The sequence below is a fragment of the Myotis myotis genome, unplaced genomic scaffold (genome assembly GCF_014108235.1).
Source record: "Myotis myotis isolate mMyoMyo1 unplaced genomic scaffold, mMyoMyo1.p scaffold_m19_p_2, whole genome shotgun sequence".
Taxonomy (NCBI): Eukaryota; Metazoa; Chordata; class Mammalia; order Chiroptera; family Vespertilionidae; genus Myotis; species Myotis myotis.
The window spans coordinates 215,062,458-215,079,575 of NW_023416324.1; the positions used below are offsets into that span (position 1 = coordinate 215,062,458).

The 17,118-nt window shown below is 61.6% G+C and overlaps 1 protein-coding gene across 6 annotated transcripts in view; it reads left to right on the plus strand.

The window, feature by feature from the left end:
* RUNX1 (RUNX family transcription factor 1) overlaps positions 1–17,118 on the plus strand; it is a 194,725-nt gene that overhangs the window by 151,186 nt on the left and 26,421 nt on the right. For 5 of the 6 annotated variants that reach the window (XM_036347494.1, XM_036347497.1, XM_036347492.1 and 2 more), the window contains one exon: positions 2,942–3,133. The exons of the other annotated variant lie outside the window; for it this stretch is intronic. In XM_036347494.1, the coding sequence (XP_036203387.1) occupies positions 2,942–3,133 (192 nt within the window). The remainder of the gene's footprint in view (positions 1–2,941; positions 3,134–17,118) is intronic. 6 annotated transcript variants of the gene reach the window in all.

A 17,118-nucleotide genomic window follows, 5' to 3' on the forward strand; every position in this document is an offset into this window, starting at 1 on the left:
GGGAGAGGGTGAGGGAGAGGGTGTGTTTTCAGACCTGCCCTCTTTCTCGGTGGCTGGGTGACAGCGGGTAAATGACATAACTTCTCGGCACTGCACCTCCCACCCATGCGTTCAAACAGAAGGCTGACTTCTGGCCCTTCCCCCACCCCCCGCCCCCCCGCCCCCCCACCCCGTCCTGAAGAACCCTAACCTCGTGCTGTGCTCTTGGCTTAAAGATATGGGAAGAGACTGGGGAGGGAAGTTAAGTCCTTACGTTTACAGCACGTTGGGTGATATGTAAACATGCATAGATCATGTGTGTCCTGCTAACATCCTCATTATAGCCTTCATGTTGCGTTATATGTGGATGTGTAACATACCCAGCGCGTATCACATGGGACAGGAGGGCCCGCTGGGCCTGGCCAGGGGACTGAGCTGAAGTGACGTGTTGGTGTTTGGTTTCTTGGTGGCGCCTGGTCCCCAAGCGTGTGGCTGCGGCAGGCACGATGCGTGGCCTTCCTTCAAAACGCCGCGTGCCGTGTATTCAGCACACACGTGCCCTGGGCCACCCCCGGACCCCGACACGGGTTCTTCAACAACACCCCTGGGCGCCTGAGGACGGGGCCATGGGAACTGGCACCAAACCTGCTGCAAAGCTCTGTGCCTTCGCTACCAGCTGGCGCTCTTTCTGAGGCAGAATCCTCCCGATCCTGGTGCCCCCTCTGCCCCATGTCCCCCTGACCCCTAGGCCTTCTGCCCCCTTCCCGCCCATCCCCCTCTGACCCTCCTCTGCCCCCCTGACTCCCAGAACCTCTTCCCCCTGACCCCCAGGCCTTCTGCTGACCTTGACCCCCCTCTGCCCCCTGCCCTCCTGCTTTCCCCCCTGACCCCCAGGCGGCCCTCTGCCCCCCCTTGACCCCTAGGTGGCCCTCTGTCCCCCCTGACCCTCCAGGCATCAGGTCCCGCTCGGGGTTTAAAAGGGCCAGATTGTGATGCTCCGAGCAGCCCTGGAGTTGGAACTGTCGGTTTTTCTGAAGAAAACGTTAGATTCTCCAGGGGGATCATCAGGGAGCCAAGAATGTGTTGGGAAGATAAGGGGAGGGAGGAGTGAGGGAACTCCAGAGATGCTGAATGACTCCGTTCTCGATTGACTGGAATAGAACGTTCCAGAAAGACATTTCTGTGCTTCAGAGGGGATGACGGGTTGTTCCGGGACCCGGCCCCACAGCCGTTCGCCCGCCAGGCCAGGGCCTAAAATACCCGCTGGTCAGGCCTCGCCCACGTGGGCCGGGCTGGGTGGCTCGGCTGTTGGTGTGGGGCGGGCGCTGGGGGCTGGGGGCTGAATCAGCGTCCGGATTTGCCTGGTGACACGTGAAGAGGGAGCGTCCGCGGGAGCCGCACAAACACTGTGCTGGCGTGTTTTCCCTCCTCCAGGCGGGCCCGGGGCAGAGCAGTCGCCGCAGAGAGTGAGCCTTTCTCGGCTCTGGAATCTGAGCCGCAGCAGCTGTGCCAAGGGGCCGGGCGGCGGGCGGAAGCACAGGCCGCGGGCATTCAGGACCATTACACCAGCCGTGAAATGTTTTCTCAAATTGATTTCAGAGGGGAAGGGAGCGGGAGAGCGAGATAGAAGCATCCATGATGAGAGAGGATCATGGATCGGCTGCCCCCTGCATGCCCCACACTGGGGACTGAGCCCACAACCCGGGCCTGTGCCCTTGACTGGAATTGAACCCGGGACCCTTCAGTCCACCGCAGGCTGATGCTCTATCCACTGAACCACACCAACTAGGGCGCCACGAAATTTAACTTTGTAATTGTAGCGATCGGGAGCCAGGCTGAAATGCCCTTCTCTCCCCATCCCCTCACCTCCCCACCCCCCGCACCCCCCCTGCCTCTCCCGGCTGGGCCACGGGGAGTGCGGGCTCAGGGACCCCCTTTCTCACCAGTGAATGAGAATGTGGGTGTGGCCACAAGCAAGCTGCTCCTTCAGGCCACTGGACAGCCAGGGGCTGTGAAACCAACCGGCAGCGAGTCTGTGGGAACCACAGGGCCGGGGCGTACATGGAGCATCATCGGCCTCCAGGCCTGAGTCTCCACTTTAACGCATTTTGAGGGGCCTCTAGGGGGAAACAGGAGGTCCCACCCTCCTGGCCTGGCCTGCGTGAGTGGTCTCTGCTCCCTGCGTCCTGGGGACAGTGATTTAGACCAGGGGCCAGCAAGGACGTGCACTGTCCCTACAGACACTGAGGGCCACCCCCCCTGGGGTTCCTGGGTCCCCTGGGAAGCTGGTTCCAGCTGCCGGTGGCACCTCTGGGCTCCAGGGCCCGGCCTGGGGGAGTGCTGAGCTGGCGCAGGCCCCAGCCGCACCTTCCGGTAGGTTCCCTCTGGGAGCCGCACCTGGGCAGCAGCTTCGGGAAGGAAAGGTTCCCAGGAGGCTGGCGAGGAGGGAGAGCGAGGGGGGCTGCGGGGCGGTGCCCTTACCAGGAAGCCTGGCCACCCGGGCTGGGGTTCGCCACACCCCGCTTCCTGTTGAAGGGGCGTGCCCGGGCTCCAGGGCATCCACTGCTGCTGAGAAGCCGGTGGGTGGTGCGCAGCGAGGAGCCGCTGAGCTCACGCCCCGGGAGGCACCGCTCCCGCCGCCATCGCTGAGCCCCAGCAGGTGGCCCAGAGCCAGCAATCACTGTGCCTCCCTCCTGCCCTCACCGCCACCGCCTGCCTGAGGCCCCCTCCCCTCCCTGTGGAGACAGGGGGTCCAGGCCGTGGAGCCCAGGCCGGGGGAGCGCCTAGTGGCCGCGTGACAGAGGGGGCCCCAGGCTGCTGTGGGGACAGTGTTCCCGAATTGCCCCACGGGGGTGAGGGGAGAGGGAGGGGAAGGACAAGAAAACCCCCAATTTCAGAAGATCCACAATACATGTTCTGATCTCTTCCCTCCCTCCTTCCCTGCCCCCCCCCCCCCCAATAGGACATCGTCAGAAACTAGACGATCAGACCAAGCCGGGGAGCTTGTCCTTTTCCGAGCGGCTCAGTGAGCTGGAGCAGCTGCGGCGCACGGCCATGCGGGTCAGCCCACACCACCCCGCCCCCACACCCAACCCGCGCGCCTCCTTGGGCCACTCCACTGCCTTTAACCCTCAGCCTCAGAGCCAGATGCAGGGTAAGTACCTGGGCCGCCCCTGCCCACCTCGCCCCCGGCAGCACCCGGCCCCACCCGTCCTGGCTTCGCTTCTGTGCTCAGAGGGGGTCCGCCGGCCAGCAGCCCGGGCGCTGGTTGGACACGCGGTCCCGGGCTGCCCAGGCCTGCGGAGTCCGACGACATGGTCACAAGGCCCCAGGTCGAGGGCGCTGCTCCCTGGGATGTGGACTGTGGAGAGACACATGCAGATGATGCTAGTTTGATTAGCGGTGCTGTTTCCTTACCTGCCCCTTAGGCTGGAAGACACACGCATGTGCACACACATCCACACACATGCGCACATGCACGCACACACACCAAGCCCGGTGCAGGCCAGGCTGTCTCAAGCTTACTGTCTCCAGCGTCCGTTGGGGGTTTGTTTCCGAGATCCGCTCTTCGGAAAATGTAAATAAATAGGACTGTTCGGATGCCGTCACAGCAGAGGTGTTATTTGCAATCAGTAAATTTGCAATCAATAAAGCAGGCAGGTTGCCCGCACCCCGCAGGGCTAGTGAGCTGGCAATGGCAACAGCACCGTGGAACACACCAACTGCCCAGCGCCCACCGTGCCAAGTGAGATAGCACACCCAGCTGGCTGACGCTGCGGGACCGCTGACGTCAGCGAGTGTTTGCTCTGCGATACCGTTTCCCGGGCGGAGCAGGCCGCGTGCAGACGAGCAGCCCAGGGAGAGCCCTTCCCAGCGTGCAGGCTGGTCCGCCCGTAAGGGAGAGAGGCCGCCTGCGGGGAGGGCGGCGACCGGTCTGGACGGCAGCTCGTCCTCGTCCTCCTGCAGCAGAGCCACCTCCCGGCGTCGCCTCTGTGTCGGTCCGCGGTGGGATGTGGGGGGACCTGAGACCTGCAGGGTTTTCGGGGTGATGCTCTTCCTTTCAGGGTTAGCACGTGCACTCCCAGGAGGTGTGCGGCCGTTGTGCACAGAGCCAGATTGGGGGCGGGGGGGGGCGTGCCATTGGCTCTCACACTTGTGTCTCCAGAGGAGGCTCTTTCCTTTGAGTGTCAAATTCCCAGACGTTTCCCGGAAGTGACCGTGCTCAGGGCTGCTGGGTGGCCTGTCTGTCCAACAGCCCCTTGTGGACAGACAGAAACTGCAAGCATGACTCTGCGGGGCCACCTCGGCCACAGGTGTGTCCCAGGCGTGTTTCGGAAGCGGCCCCTGGTGCCGTGACTTTCCCGGTGCTTCCTAGTGATGGACACCCGTCCAACGCCAGGACGCGGTGTGCGGTGCATTCGGTGGACGGCTCGTCCAGGCCGAGAGGATGGGCTCGTGGGAAATGATACTTTCCTTCCAAGTAGCATGACCTTCTCGGGGCGACGCCTGGGTCTGCATTTAGGGCCATTTAAACCCGCCCCTGTCCTCCTCGGGACGCCCTGTGTCACCTCGTCTTCTTATCTCTCGTGGCATCGCTGGCCACGTGCACCGCGAGGCTGATCCACGGGGTTGGCCTTCCCTGCTGACCCTGCCAGCGTTTTTAAAGGCAACGGGATTCAGCCACGGGGGCGAGCAGACATCGTCCCCACGCAACCAGCGTTGCTGACAGGGTTGTGGCGAGGAGCGACCCTATCTGACTTCCCTCCCCACCAGAAAGGAAAGGGGTCGGGGTGACACAGGTGAATCCAGCAGCAGCCCTGTGGACGGGCCTTCGTCGGCTCCCGGATCCTAACCCGTCCTTGTGCCTTTGAAAAGCTTTCTCACTTCAGCAGCGTCTGAGCACTAGGAACGCGCTGCTGGCGGCCCACGGGCGCAGCGCTCCTCTGCAGGTGCAACTAGATCGCCGATGCGCTTTCTGTCCAAATGATGCTTAGCCACCCAGTGCTGCATGGGGCCTGTAGGGACAACGTCTAAAAACAAGAGCCCCTGGTATTTCCCTGAGACGCCTTTCCTTCCTGTTGTGTTTTCTATAAGAAAATGCTTTTATGCCCCGTCGTGTTGGGAATAGGCCCCTGGGGCTTCCCCCCTGAATCAGGACGTTGACAGGGGTCCTCATAGTAACGTCTCTTTCCAGACCTCCGTTCTGCTCTCAACAGGTAGGAAAGGGTTCTTTTCCCGGCTCAGCTCCCGGGCGTCTGTACTGTTTCAGAAGATCCTTTACGTGAAAATCGGCGTGGGTAGTGGCTCTCCCTGACCTGGCCGCAGTGGTCGGGGCAGCCGGGTGTGGCGGTGACTGTCCACACGTACGTGTTTCCGGCACGTGGACGTGTCAGCCGCGGGGGCGTGAAGAGGTCATGGGTTGACGAGAGGCTGGGAATCCCAGCTCTGCTGGGACTTCACTGGGACGGGCACCCTGTCCCTTGGACTCTGTCAGTAGGAAGTCTCTCGGAGACACAACGACGCCGAGATTTAAAGGGTGTCCCAAAATTCACGCAAGAAGTAATTTTGATAGAAAATACAGGCTTATAATTAAAAATTGTAATTTTTTTATTGATTCATAAAGTATACAGTCTAGGGTTACGTATGGAATAGCACATTGGGTAAATGGCCTCCACGGCTTTGCTGGCACAGACACAAAGCCGTGGTCTTCATTGGTCTTCATTGTCCCTGCTCCTGAGCCATCATTGGTACTTGGTAATGCTTATCAAATTGAAGGGATTGAAATCAAAGGGCAGCAAATATTAGAATCTGATTCAATAAACCAAGTAAAATTAGGCTTTTATTTTTTGTTGTTGTTGTTAATGCTCACGCAAAATTCAAATCTTGCGTGAATTTTGGGACACCCTTTATCTAGAATCGACGTGCCTGAGAATCACTCAGGACAGACACCTCGAGCCATGGGAGCGAGGCGCAGGAGGAGGGGCAGGGTGCCTGCCGCCAAACCACCGTGTGTGCCTTGAGGCAGGGACTCTAAAAGGGCTGAGGTTACGTTCGGCTTCCTCAGTTACCGGGTCTGACGTTGAACTCTCGGACAGCCGTGCTGCCACGGTGGCGCGTTCATGCGCGTCAGGATGGTCCGTGAGTTTCAGAGCTCGTCGGCAGCCACGGGAAGGGAAGGGAAGGGACGCCCTTTTCAAGGCTGAGATGGGGCAGGTCCCGGGAAGATAAGGCACCGCGTCCAATGTCCGGCACACACAGCCCCTCGCGCCCCCTGAGGCGGCTCCAGGCAGCCGAAGTGGGTGACTAAGAACTCGAGTCCTGACCTGCCGCTCACGGGGATCCACCCTGCGGCTGCGTAACCCCCTCCTGTTGGGAAACGGGATGGGACAGACCTGCAGGGGCAGAGGGTCAAAACCACAGAACCAAGAGGCGGCGAATGTTCCCGTGTGTGTTGCCCGAAGCCCCACAGCACGGGTCTGGCTCTCTCATTGGCCCGTTGGGACGCATCCCCCGGGTCGGGCTTTCTGTGCATCGCGCCATCCTCGCCACAGGCCCGCGGTGTGGTTGGCAGACAGGCCATCGGAACTTGAGGTTAACCACTGCCCAATGTCTCCAGAACCGGCAGTGACACACAGCCTTACGCCCAGACCTTCCTGGCGACAGGCCAGTCCCAACGGGCTGACGGGTCCCCCTGGGCTCACACTTCAGGATCCAGGACGGACAAGATGCAGGGCCGGCCCGTGTCCAGGCGCGTCCTGTGGACAGCGGCGGTGGGTGAGCGGCCGGGCTGCCGGTCCATCTCGAGGTCCTGCAGTGAGTGTGTTCTGTGATCATTAGACGTCACGATGCTCATCATGACTGTGGGGCCGGGCTCCGGGGTGGACACGCAATAAATGTCCCCTCTGGGCCCTGAGCGTTTGTTTCCAGAGGCGGCGAGAAAAGCCAACATAACTCACTCCCCGCAGGAGCGACGGAAGGAGAGGGGCGGGCGAGGCACAGGCCATGTGTGCGCACCGTGTCGGGGGGCCCGCCCGGCCTCCCACATGGGCGGGCCTCCCTCGGGGGCCATAGGACCAGAGCCTCCTTCGCCCCCCAAACCCCCCACCCCGGGCAGCATGGCTCGGCCTGGGGGCTCTGGGAGTCCCAGGGGCGGGCAGGACCCTGCCTTTCCAGCCATTGCCCGATACTCAGTCTCCCCAGGGACTTCTGTTTGGGCAGTGATTCTCCCGAAAAGGGAAAGTTACTTTGGAGACACCGTGTCCTTTGTGAGCTCTGTGAGGTGGGGGTCAACTTTGTGCCTCAGCACATGGGGCTGCGAGTTTCACCTGCGTCTGCTGGGTCCACAGGAGGAAGTAGGGCTTCCCCTCTCCCACGGGAGGAGCCACAAAACCCTTCCAGGCTTGGCAGGGAAACATCAAACTGCATGGCACCCCTTCTCTTCCTCCTCCCCCTCCCCCTCCTCCTCCCCCTCCTTCCCCTCCCTCCTCCCCCACTTCCCCCCCCTTCCTCTCCCTCCTCCCCCACTTCCCCCCCCTTCCTCCCCCTCCTCCTCACTCTCTCTCTCTTTCTCTCTCCCCCTCTCCTTTCCTTCCCCTTTCTCTCTCCCTCCCCGCCCCCCAGCAATTCTAAAAGTTCACAAGCAAACCGGGGTGGGGGCTGCTGGTTGCCACGGAGCAGAGGCTGTCACCCTGTAACCCAGCACATGACCCCTCACACATAATCTATGGATGGCCATTTAGCGGTGACCCAGAGTCAAGTCTTCCGAGTGCCAGGAATCAACCTCTGAGACGGGCTGTAAACAGGCCAAGTGGACGATGTAAAAAATAACTCTTACCTGGGGGTGGCAAGTTCAAGGGCCTTTCAAGGTCAGCATCAGAATCTTACCCTAAAAGCAAGCCTGAGCCAGGTGTGTTCCCATGAGTAAATGAAGGTAAATCAATGCATGTAAGAAGGAGGGAGGGGGCAGGGGGAGGGAGGGAAGGAGAAGCAGAGGAAGGGACGCGGAGCGGGGTGGGGGGTAGGCGCCCCCAGGCCACAGCTGGGTCCTGCCCCCTCCCAGCAGGCGGGACGGTGCCACTGAGAGACGAGGACCTCTTGGGCGGGCCTGCGGCTCCGGTGCCGTGTTCCCTGCCCGTGGCTGGAGCCACATGCACTGCGAGTTCAGGGGACGGTCGGAAAGCTCCCGTGAGTGAACTGCATTGTTGACATTCACTAAAGGGGGAAGCGGGGGAGAAAGCTAGGACTGGTTTCCTCCCTTATCCAAGCCCTCAGGCCCTGGCTTCCCACCTGCCCGTGGCCACTGGCCGCACCGGTGGTCACTCCCCACTCGGGGTGGCGGCCGCCCTGGCTCTCACTCTGTGTGTGGACAGACGTCCTGACCCACACGCAGGCCGCCCGCCAGGTGCCATGCCGCCTTTCCAGGCGCCTCACAGCTCGGTCCTTCACACATGGCCCCCCGTGGAGCCGCCACCGCCAGCCGCCCATGCTCCAGGCGCCGTGCAGCACACACGTGGGGCTGCGCTTTCCCGTGTCCACGGGGATCGGACCACACTTCCCGCGGCATGTTATTGAGGCCGTGGCCTCTTTTCTAGTTAAAGAAAGGAGGACTCCCCTTGGGGCATGATCCCATGATAAAATATCCCTGCTGTGGGTTTCATGCCTTCTGAGCTTCTCCGACTCTTGTGATCCACAGGCCGGGGCCGTGCACACACACGCACATGCACATACACACAGGGACACACATGCACACGCACATGTTTTGCTCACATGAGTGACTTTTAACAAGGCTGTCGTTGGAGCACTTGCTCGATAAGGGTGGTTAAGCAGGAGGAGGGTGACGCTGAGGGCCTGAGGGCCTTAAAGAGAGACAGCAGAGCAGACAGTGAGGCTGAGCATGAGGGCCCACGTCCGACGGACGGCCTTGCTCAAACACTGGCCTCCGCCACCGCGACGGTGGGAAGCTTGCAAGGGACTGAACCTCTCACAGCCTCAGTTTCCTCCTCTGCGAAGTGGGCGGCATTGCATGTGGAGGTCTGGGGCCGGCGGGAAGCGGGAAGCATGCGTGTGGCCGCCAGCCCGTGATCCGTATCGGCTAGACCAGGGGAGGGCCACAATGCGTTCTTAAACTGGACCGGAGGCCGGAACAAAAGCATGGATGGAGTGTTTGTGTGAACTAATATAAATTCAAAGAAAACATCATTACATAAAAGGGTATGGTCTTTTATTTCAATAGTTTTATTCATTTCAAACGGGCCGGATCCGGCCCGCGGGCCGTAGTTTGCCCATGGCTGGGCTAGACCAAGGGTCGTCGCTTCCTGTGGCTGCCATAGCGAATGGCACACCCCTGGTGGCTGAGAAACACAGGGAGGCGTTCTCCCGCCGTCTGGAGGCCAGAGGCCCAAAAGCAAGGTGTCAGCAGGGCCGTGCCCCCTGTAGGCCCCGGGGCCGGGACTTCCCGCCTCTTCCCACCTCGGGTGGCCCCGGCGCTTCTCGGCTGTGACCACATCGCTAATCTCTGCCTCCGTCTCCCCAGGGCCCTCGTCTCTGTGTCATCTCCTCCTTTGCTCGACAAGGACACTTGTCACTGAGCGCAGGCCCCGCCCAGACAGGCCAGGGTGATGTCACCAGCTCCTTCGCTTGGTGACATCTGGAAAGACTCTTTTCTCCAAATAAGGTCACACTCGCAGTTCTGTGAGTCACACGGAAACGGGTCGTTGGGGGCCACCATCCTACCCACGCCCCCGAAGCAGAAAAAGCGAGGGGGCGCCAGGCGAGTTCCGACCCGGCTCCCCCCGCCCCTCCCCTGAGCAGACACTCCGGGAGGTAGATGCACCGATGAGTCAGGCTGGCAGCCGCAGCGTGTCCCTGGCCGTGGCAGCCGGCCACCGGCTGGGACTCAGCATCATGGCCCTTTATTTCCCAGCGGGGGGACATGTGAGTCTTGCTCCTTGATGAGGTCAGGTGTTCTGTACCTTCTAGAGCAGACACACCCCCAGGGCCCAGCGGTGCTGGAGAAAGGCGAGGGTCAGGAGGGCAGCGCGGCCCAGGAGCTGGAGGCCTGGGTGCCCCCTGCCCTGCCCCGAGAGCTCAGGAGGTCCTGGGTGGCAGTAGCATGAGGACGGGGAGGGCGAGAAGCCCACAGCCATGGGGAGGGGTTTGGGAATGCGCCTCCGCAACTAAGCACATCACTGTGGTTTCAAACACGCTGCCCCCCCCCCCTTTTCTGGTGGCTCTAATTTTTCTTCTTAGCCCTTACCTGGGCACTTGCCCAGCTCTAACTGTTACCACAGTTCTAACCCTAAGAGTAACCTTCACTTCACCTTCACCCTAACCATAGCATTGCCTCAGGGTTTACCTTTAACTTTATACCTAACCCTAATCGCAGCCACAGGCTTAATCCAAGCCTTGTCGTTCACCCCATATTGCCCCAACTCCGTATGTACCCCAACCATAAAACTAAACCTAGCACCATCCATCACCCGAACCGGACTCTGACGTTAACCCCAGGCCTAGGCATAGGCTGAGAGCGCTTCACCAGCACCTATACGTGACCCTGGCCGCAGCGCTGTGCTTAATCCTAGTGTCAGCCTCGCCCTAACCCTTGCCCCGGCTCTAAATTTTATTCCAACCCAAACTAAAATTCTAACCCAACACCTAACCGTAACCCTAAACACAGCCTTAGCTCCGGCTTTAAAGCTTCCTTTATACCTAAGCCTAACCATAGCCCCCGGCTCCATCCTAGCCGTCACCTGCCCTAGTCTCCCCCAGCTTGGTATTGCACACCAACCACAACCCCAGTCCTAACCCCACCCCCAACCCTCAGGAAAACCCTTCGTGGCTCATTGCAAGGCATTGTGGGCCAGGCACCCCTGGCGAAAGGCTGGTGGTCACTTCGCATAGCTCCTCGGCCCGAAGTAACCACTCCCTGCCAGGCCGCCTTTCCCATCCGGGTGTTCAGAAACAGGAGCGGAGGCTGCAGGCGGGAGGCAGACCGACGCTGACCAGAGGTTGGCACCCGGAGAGGAAGGGCAGCCCATGCTGAGCGGGAAGCAGGCCCGGGTTCGAGAGCGGCTCGCGCTGCCTGGGGAGGGCGCTTCTGCCAACTGAGCCGGGGCTGCTCATTTGCATTGTGTTTCCTGACACCACGGAACAGGGTGCAGGGCCCTCTCCGTCCCACGAGCAGGTACTGCTGAGGAGCTGGAACTGTTTCTGCTTTTCCTCTCTGGCCCTCGGAGGCTGACTTCCTGGGGGCGTGGGGGGGTTCCGGGGGGGGAGGGGAGACGGGGCGCCAGCCCCCCTGTCAGGAGCCACCTGGGTGTGCGTGTGTGTTGTGTCTTCCCATTTCAGTCTCAGAGCCTTCGCCCCACACAGCTCTCCCCCGAGGGAACAACTGCCTTCCCAGGGGTGGAACAGCCCGATTGTGGTGGAGAGTAAAGACACGGATTGCGAAACGCCTGTAAATACATCTTCCCTGGCAAGCCCAGCTCTTTCCATACGCTGTCTCCCGTAATCTCTTTCTGGCAGGACATTACCTGTTCTGATACCAGAGATCCAGTTACCAGCCACAGTAAATAAAACAAAATAATAAAATGAAATAGTATAGAACTCTCCCCAAGGACAAACACTGGCCGGCCTGCGGGTTTGGGTCTCTGAGGGCCCCGGGTGGGCAGGGCAGCGGGAGTGTGGCGCCCCGTCCAGTTGTTGTTTTATTTTAAGCTCCGGAAAGTGCTCAGGCGGAGTTCGCCGGTTCAGGCCCTCCTGGGTGACATGGGAGATGGCATTTATGTTTAAAAGAAATAAGCGTTTTCAAGAGAAAACAGAGTCCCCGGACGAGCCATGAGCAGGAGAAGTTGGGCCGAACTGAGTCGTTCCCTCCAGACACGGCTCAGGGGCCACTGTCCTGGGCACCGTCACCTCTCACACCCCCTCAGGGTCATGTCGAGATTAGAACCTTCCAAGGACAGTTTCAAGATCTTACTTTTTTAAATATATTTTTATTGATTTCAGAGAGGAAAGGAAAGGGAGAGAGAGAGAGAGAGAGAGAGAGAGAGAAGCATCAATGATGAGCAGGAATCATTGATCAGCCGCCTCCTACACGCCCCACACTGAGGATCGAGCCTGCAACCTGGGCCTGTGCCCCGACCAGGAATCAAACCGTGACCTCCTGGTTCATAGGTCGATGCTCAACCCCTGAGCCACACCGATGGGCTGGACAGGTTTTAAAAGGACCAGAGCAAGAAATAGTCCAACCTGCGGCTGCACTTGGCGTTGCAGAGCGCGCAAGGGAAGTTTTATTACGTCCCCGGGGCCGCTGCCCTGCCGTGGCCGCTCACGCTCCGTTAGTGCCTCTGCTCGCGTCTCAGATGGCGCATGACGGAATGATGGCGTTAGCGGAGCATCTGTGAAAGTCAGCGCGCTTCGGCTGGCTGGGCATCTCTTCGCTAAGTGGCTTATGGGCTCGCTCTCCCGAGCGTGGCTGTCAACCGCCCGCTGGGTGAGCGGCTGCAGGGAGGCGTCTAGGCCGGCTTCCGTGGGCCGTCAGGAGGGCTGGCCTCGTGAGGATGGACCCAGACGGTTCTGGAATGGACAGTGGCTCCGCCGGTTTTGAACCTGCAGCGTGTGTTTGGATGGTGTCTCTCCTGGGTTGTTTTGGGAGCAGCTGCTGCAGGGAGATTAGCACAAGGTCATGGCCTGGCTCCCACGGTTACCAAAGGCAATGACAACATAATGACAGCTCACGTCTGTAGAGCGACCTGCTCTGGGTGCATGTCACCCCCGCCACCAGCCCCCGCTCAGGTGCAGGACGTGGTCCGGAGGGTCCCAGACGCTGGGCGGCCCCGTGGCCCGGCTTGGCCCCGTCCAGTGAGCCCGGAGCCCCGGGCCCCGCCTGCCATGGGCGTGCTCAGGCAGGGAGCTCTGAAGCTCGCAGTGTGTGATCCTGGGGAGTCCGTCCGCACCCTCAGGAGACCAGTAGGGATGCCCCGGAGCCCCATGCGGCCGCCCGGATTACAAGGCTCTTTTGGGGGGACTGTTTTAGCCGCCCGCTCGGCCTTCCGGAGCCGTCATCTGGTGGCGAGTGAGAGAAGCCGTTGTCCAGGCGTGGGTCTGTTTAATTTAATGCGATTTCCCACAAATTATACAGCATGACTTTAAAATTGAATTTGGGCAAAATCACAGATGGCCAGTTCAGGTGGAAAGCAGCGGAAACCTCGTTAGACTGACTCCGGCATCTTCCCCAGCCCCTCGCGTGAGCCTTTCACGCCTGTGGGGGCGGGGGCGGGGGCGGGGGCGGGGGGATGCCTTCGTACGTCTATACCGGACGGCTTCTCTCTGAGCTTCCTCCCCGGTCGGCACCTGCTGCCTCGGAGGGAGGCACGAGGCCTGGAGGGGTCAGGGTCGCGCGACGCCAGCCCCTCTGTCCCCCCGCCCCCCGCCCCCCGCCGTCGGTCAGTCGGGGAGGCTGTTCCTACCACTGAGCACGAGGAGGGGCTCGGGGACAGCCGCCCCAGGACCGTGCACGGGGGCAGCGTCTGCATCCACAGCTGATGCTGAGCTCCACCTGCGGGTGTGGCCTGGCCTGGGACCCATGCCGGGCTGGCCGCTCCCGGCCACTGGCCTCGAGGGGGCTCATGCGTTCTCTATGGGCGCGCCCCTCCCACCCCCCCCGCCCGCCCGCAGAAGGGACGTGGGAGTAACAGCGCCTCTCACAGGAGAGCCGTGAGGACTGAGTGGGTCCACGGGCAGAACCCAGTGCCTGGCGCAGGGTCCCCCTGTATGTGTCACTCTCCCCGCCTCACGGGCTCGTGGCCAGCAGAGAGGCGTGTTCCCGTCGGGCATTCGAGTCGTGGGTGATGCGCTTTCCGTGCTAAACCAATGGCCGGCATTATTCCTTCTTGTGTTATCGCTCCTGTTGTGCCCTTCGCTGGGGGCATTGGTGTGTCCCTGGGGGGTGCCCATCGGTGCTGTCCTGTGGGCTCAGGTGCTCTGAGATGAGCCCCCTCAGGGCCTCCCTCCCCAGGAGGGATGCTGGCCCAGAGGGACTGGGGGGGAGAAGAAGGGGACAGGGCATTCAGTTCTACAGGAGCTCCCAGGGCCAGTGCAGCACAAGGTCAAAGGGGAACAGGACACTGGTGAACTTGAAAGGGACCTTCAATGTCTTTGCTCAAAGCCTTTCATTGATTCAGGAGACGCGGACGCCCAGTGGGAAAGGCAGCCCTGCCCGCCAGGTCCCGGGACTCCTGGCCCCTGCTCCGCCCTTGGCCAGCCCCCTGCCTCCGCCTCGGAGGGGCCCCGGCGTGGTCTCTGCCACCAGAGCGGAACCCTCACCAGGACCTTCAGCGGCGCCCTGGCAGCGTGCGGCCTCCTAGAGGAGATGAGCGGGCTGGGTTCTGCGTCATGGCTTCTTGTGTCTCCAGTTGAAACGTTCGATTCCATGCCCAGGAGGGGGTTTCAACAGGGCAGGAGTAGGACCCCCTCCCATGCACCCCATGCTCTCAGTCCCGCCCAGCGCCCAGCCCTGCTCCCTGGTGCGAGCAGACAGCGCAGGGGGGCTGACGGGCACTCCCGCCATGGGGCCTGCGTGGGCAGCTGTCAGAGATGAACACTGGCCGGGTCCCTGACTTGCACAAATCGCACATGTTCTGAGAATGTCATGGTCAGCTTCTTCGGCTTCTTTTTTAATATTTATTTTTTTATTGATTTCAGAGAGGAAGGGAGAGGGAGAGAGAGAGAAACATCAATGATGAGAGAGAATCATGGATCGGCTGCCTCCTGCACTCCCTGCACTGGGGATGGAGCCCACAGCCCACAGCCCACAGCCCGGGCCTGTGCCCTGACCGGGAACAACCCGTGACCTCCTGGTTCATAGGTGGACGCTCACCCGCTGAGCGGCACCAGGGCTTCGCTGGCATTTTTAAAGAACCACCCACAGAGGGTTTCTTTGAACCGAGTTTCACCTTCCTGTGGGACTTTAAGGTCATGCCTCCCTGTGCTGATTCTGCCCGTGAGCCAGACAGGCCGTGAGAGCCTGCTCTGCATGGGCTGGGGGCAAACAGGTGCCAGGATGCGGGCAGGCCGGTAGGGGGCAGGCTGGTGGGGGGCGGGGGCTGGGGCTGAGTGACAGGCAGGCTGGTGGGGGGCGGGGGCTGGGGCTGAGTGACAGGTTTCTGGTCCCAGTTCAGGGCGCTTCTGCCAACGTCACCCCTTTACTCCCTGAACAGCTGAGCGCTCAGAGCCAGGGTGCCAGGCCAGAGACAGGCGTCCCGCGTGCTGCGCCCTGTGCAGGATGCAGGTCAAGGTCCTGAAGGCAGGGCCAGAGCCACCCGGACAGTCCCCGGGCCCCCCGAGCAGAGACCCAGGCCCACCCCGTCTGAGGCCCGGCACCGCGGGCAGCTCAGGGTCTCCTCTCCAGGTGGAACGAAGGTCAGAGGTCATCAGGAGAAATGGGGAGGGACTGGCGTGTGGCCCTATCGTCCCCATGGGTGCCTCCCGCCCGTGCGGCTCGGACATGTCCCGGCCGCATCCCGGTCTTGCCTCAGCGGCCCGAGGACCCGGGCTCCGGGCGCAGATAAGAGAGGAAGCCGGAGCGGGGAGGCAGCGCCTGGCCTTTTCTTGCTCGAAGACACAGACCCCCTCAGTCTCGGAGAATGTGTGTGTCGCAAGCTGTTCCCCAAGGGCAGCCATTTCCCTGAGTCAGGCTTTGAACTTCTGACCAGGGCGACCAGTGAATCACAGAAAGCTGGGCCAGCAGATGGCCAGTCCCTGCATCTGTTAGACAAGGAGCTGGAAGCCCAGAGGGGTTCGTAGCTGGCCAGGGGTCACCCAGCCTGCGCGCCAGCTCCCGGTGCCCAGCCGTCCTCCCCGAGGGACGCGCTCCCCGTCCCTGGCCCCTGGCCCTGAACCGCCCCAGCCGTCCCTTCAAAACAGCACTGCTGGGCGAGGGGGGCGGGGCGGCTGGAACAAGACAGGGCAAACCCCAGGGAGGCTCTGCCTGCCCCACCGTTTTCTCATGGTTTTATTACCAAAAAAAAGCCTCAAGAACCCAAACAGGCCGCGTCTGCACGCAGACAGGCTGCAGGCATCGCCCCAGGAGCGGCCGGCGGCCGGGCCATCCCCTGATTTACGTTGTGTGGGTTCAGCCTTCGGTTGTTGAGACTCGGTGGCTGCAGGGGTATGAGAGGCGGGAGCGTGTTTGCGGCTCCCAGCGCTGGCTCCGGAGCCGAGCTTGGCGGGGACTCAAGTCCAATCTCACACCTGCCCCAGACAATGAGGGCCTTGTTCACACATCTCAGGCGGCGGCTGGGAGGGGCGGGAGGAGCGGGGAGATGCGGGGAGGCTGGGAAACACGGGGTCGCGCCTCCCTCGCCCTCGCCTCTCCTTCCCTCTCCTCCCGGCCCCCCCCCCCCATTTTGTAAACATTTCCTTGTTTTTGGAAATTAAAACACAAACAATGCCCACAGTCCTCTCTCATGAAGGAGGATTTCCTCCTACTGACAAGAGCTGGAGGCTGTGGAGTAACCCCCAGCCATGCTGGGTGGGAGGGGGTGTGGGCAGGGGTGCCCCCCCACCCCCAGCGCTGAAACCTGAGCTGCCCGCATAGACCGTCTATTGGCAAAAGCTTTTCTCTTCCTGGTTCTCCTCCCCTGGCTGGCGTGTCAGGGGCGGGAGCAGGAAGCAGAGGGCACTGTGTCCTCCCTGGTGAAGCAGGGCCCCTCTATCCCCCCTCCTTCTACCCCCCTTCAGCCTCCTGGCCCTCCTCAGCCACGCAGGACGGAGCTGGCCGCCAGTGCTGAGGCGGCCGGAACCTTTGCTCCAACGACCTTGACCTGAGGCAGCCCTGGACACGACTTCTCTGGGTCCCGCTGGGGACCCCTCTCGGCTCCTGACCTTGGAGCTCAGTGTTCGGTCAGAGGCGCCCTGAGGTGTGTGCTGCACCCAGTGTCCTAGGCTCCTGGGGCCCAGGGACGATCCCCCTCTGTGCTGCGTGTGCCATCAGCCAAACCCCGGAGAGGGCTGCCTCCCGCCCGCCCCGGGAGCCCAGCCCCTGCCGCATCCTCCGCGTCTCTGTCTGGCTCCAGAGTGACAGGCTCTCCTGGGAGTCCATGCGGCAGGACCTCTCTCCCAGCCCGGCCCACACCCAGC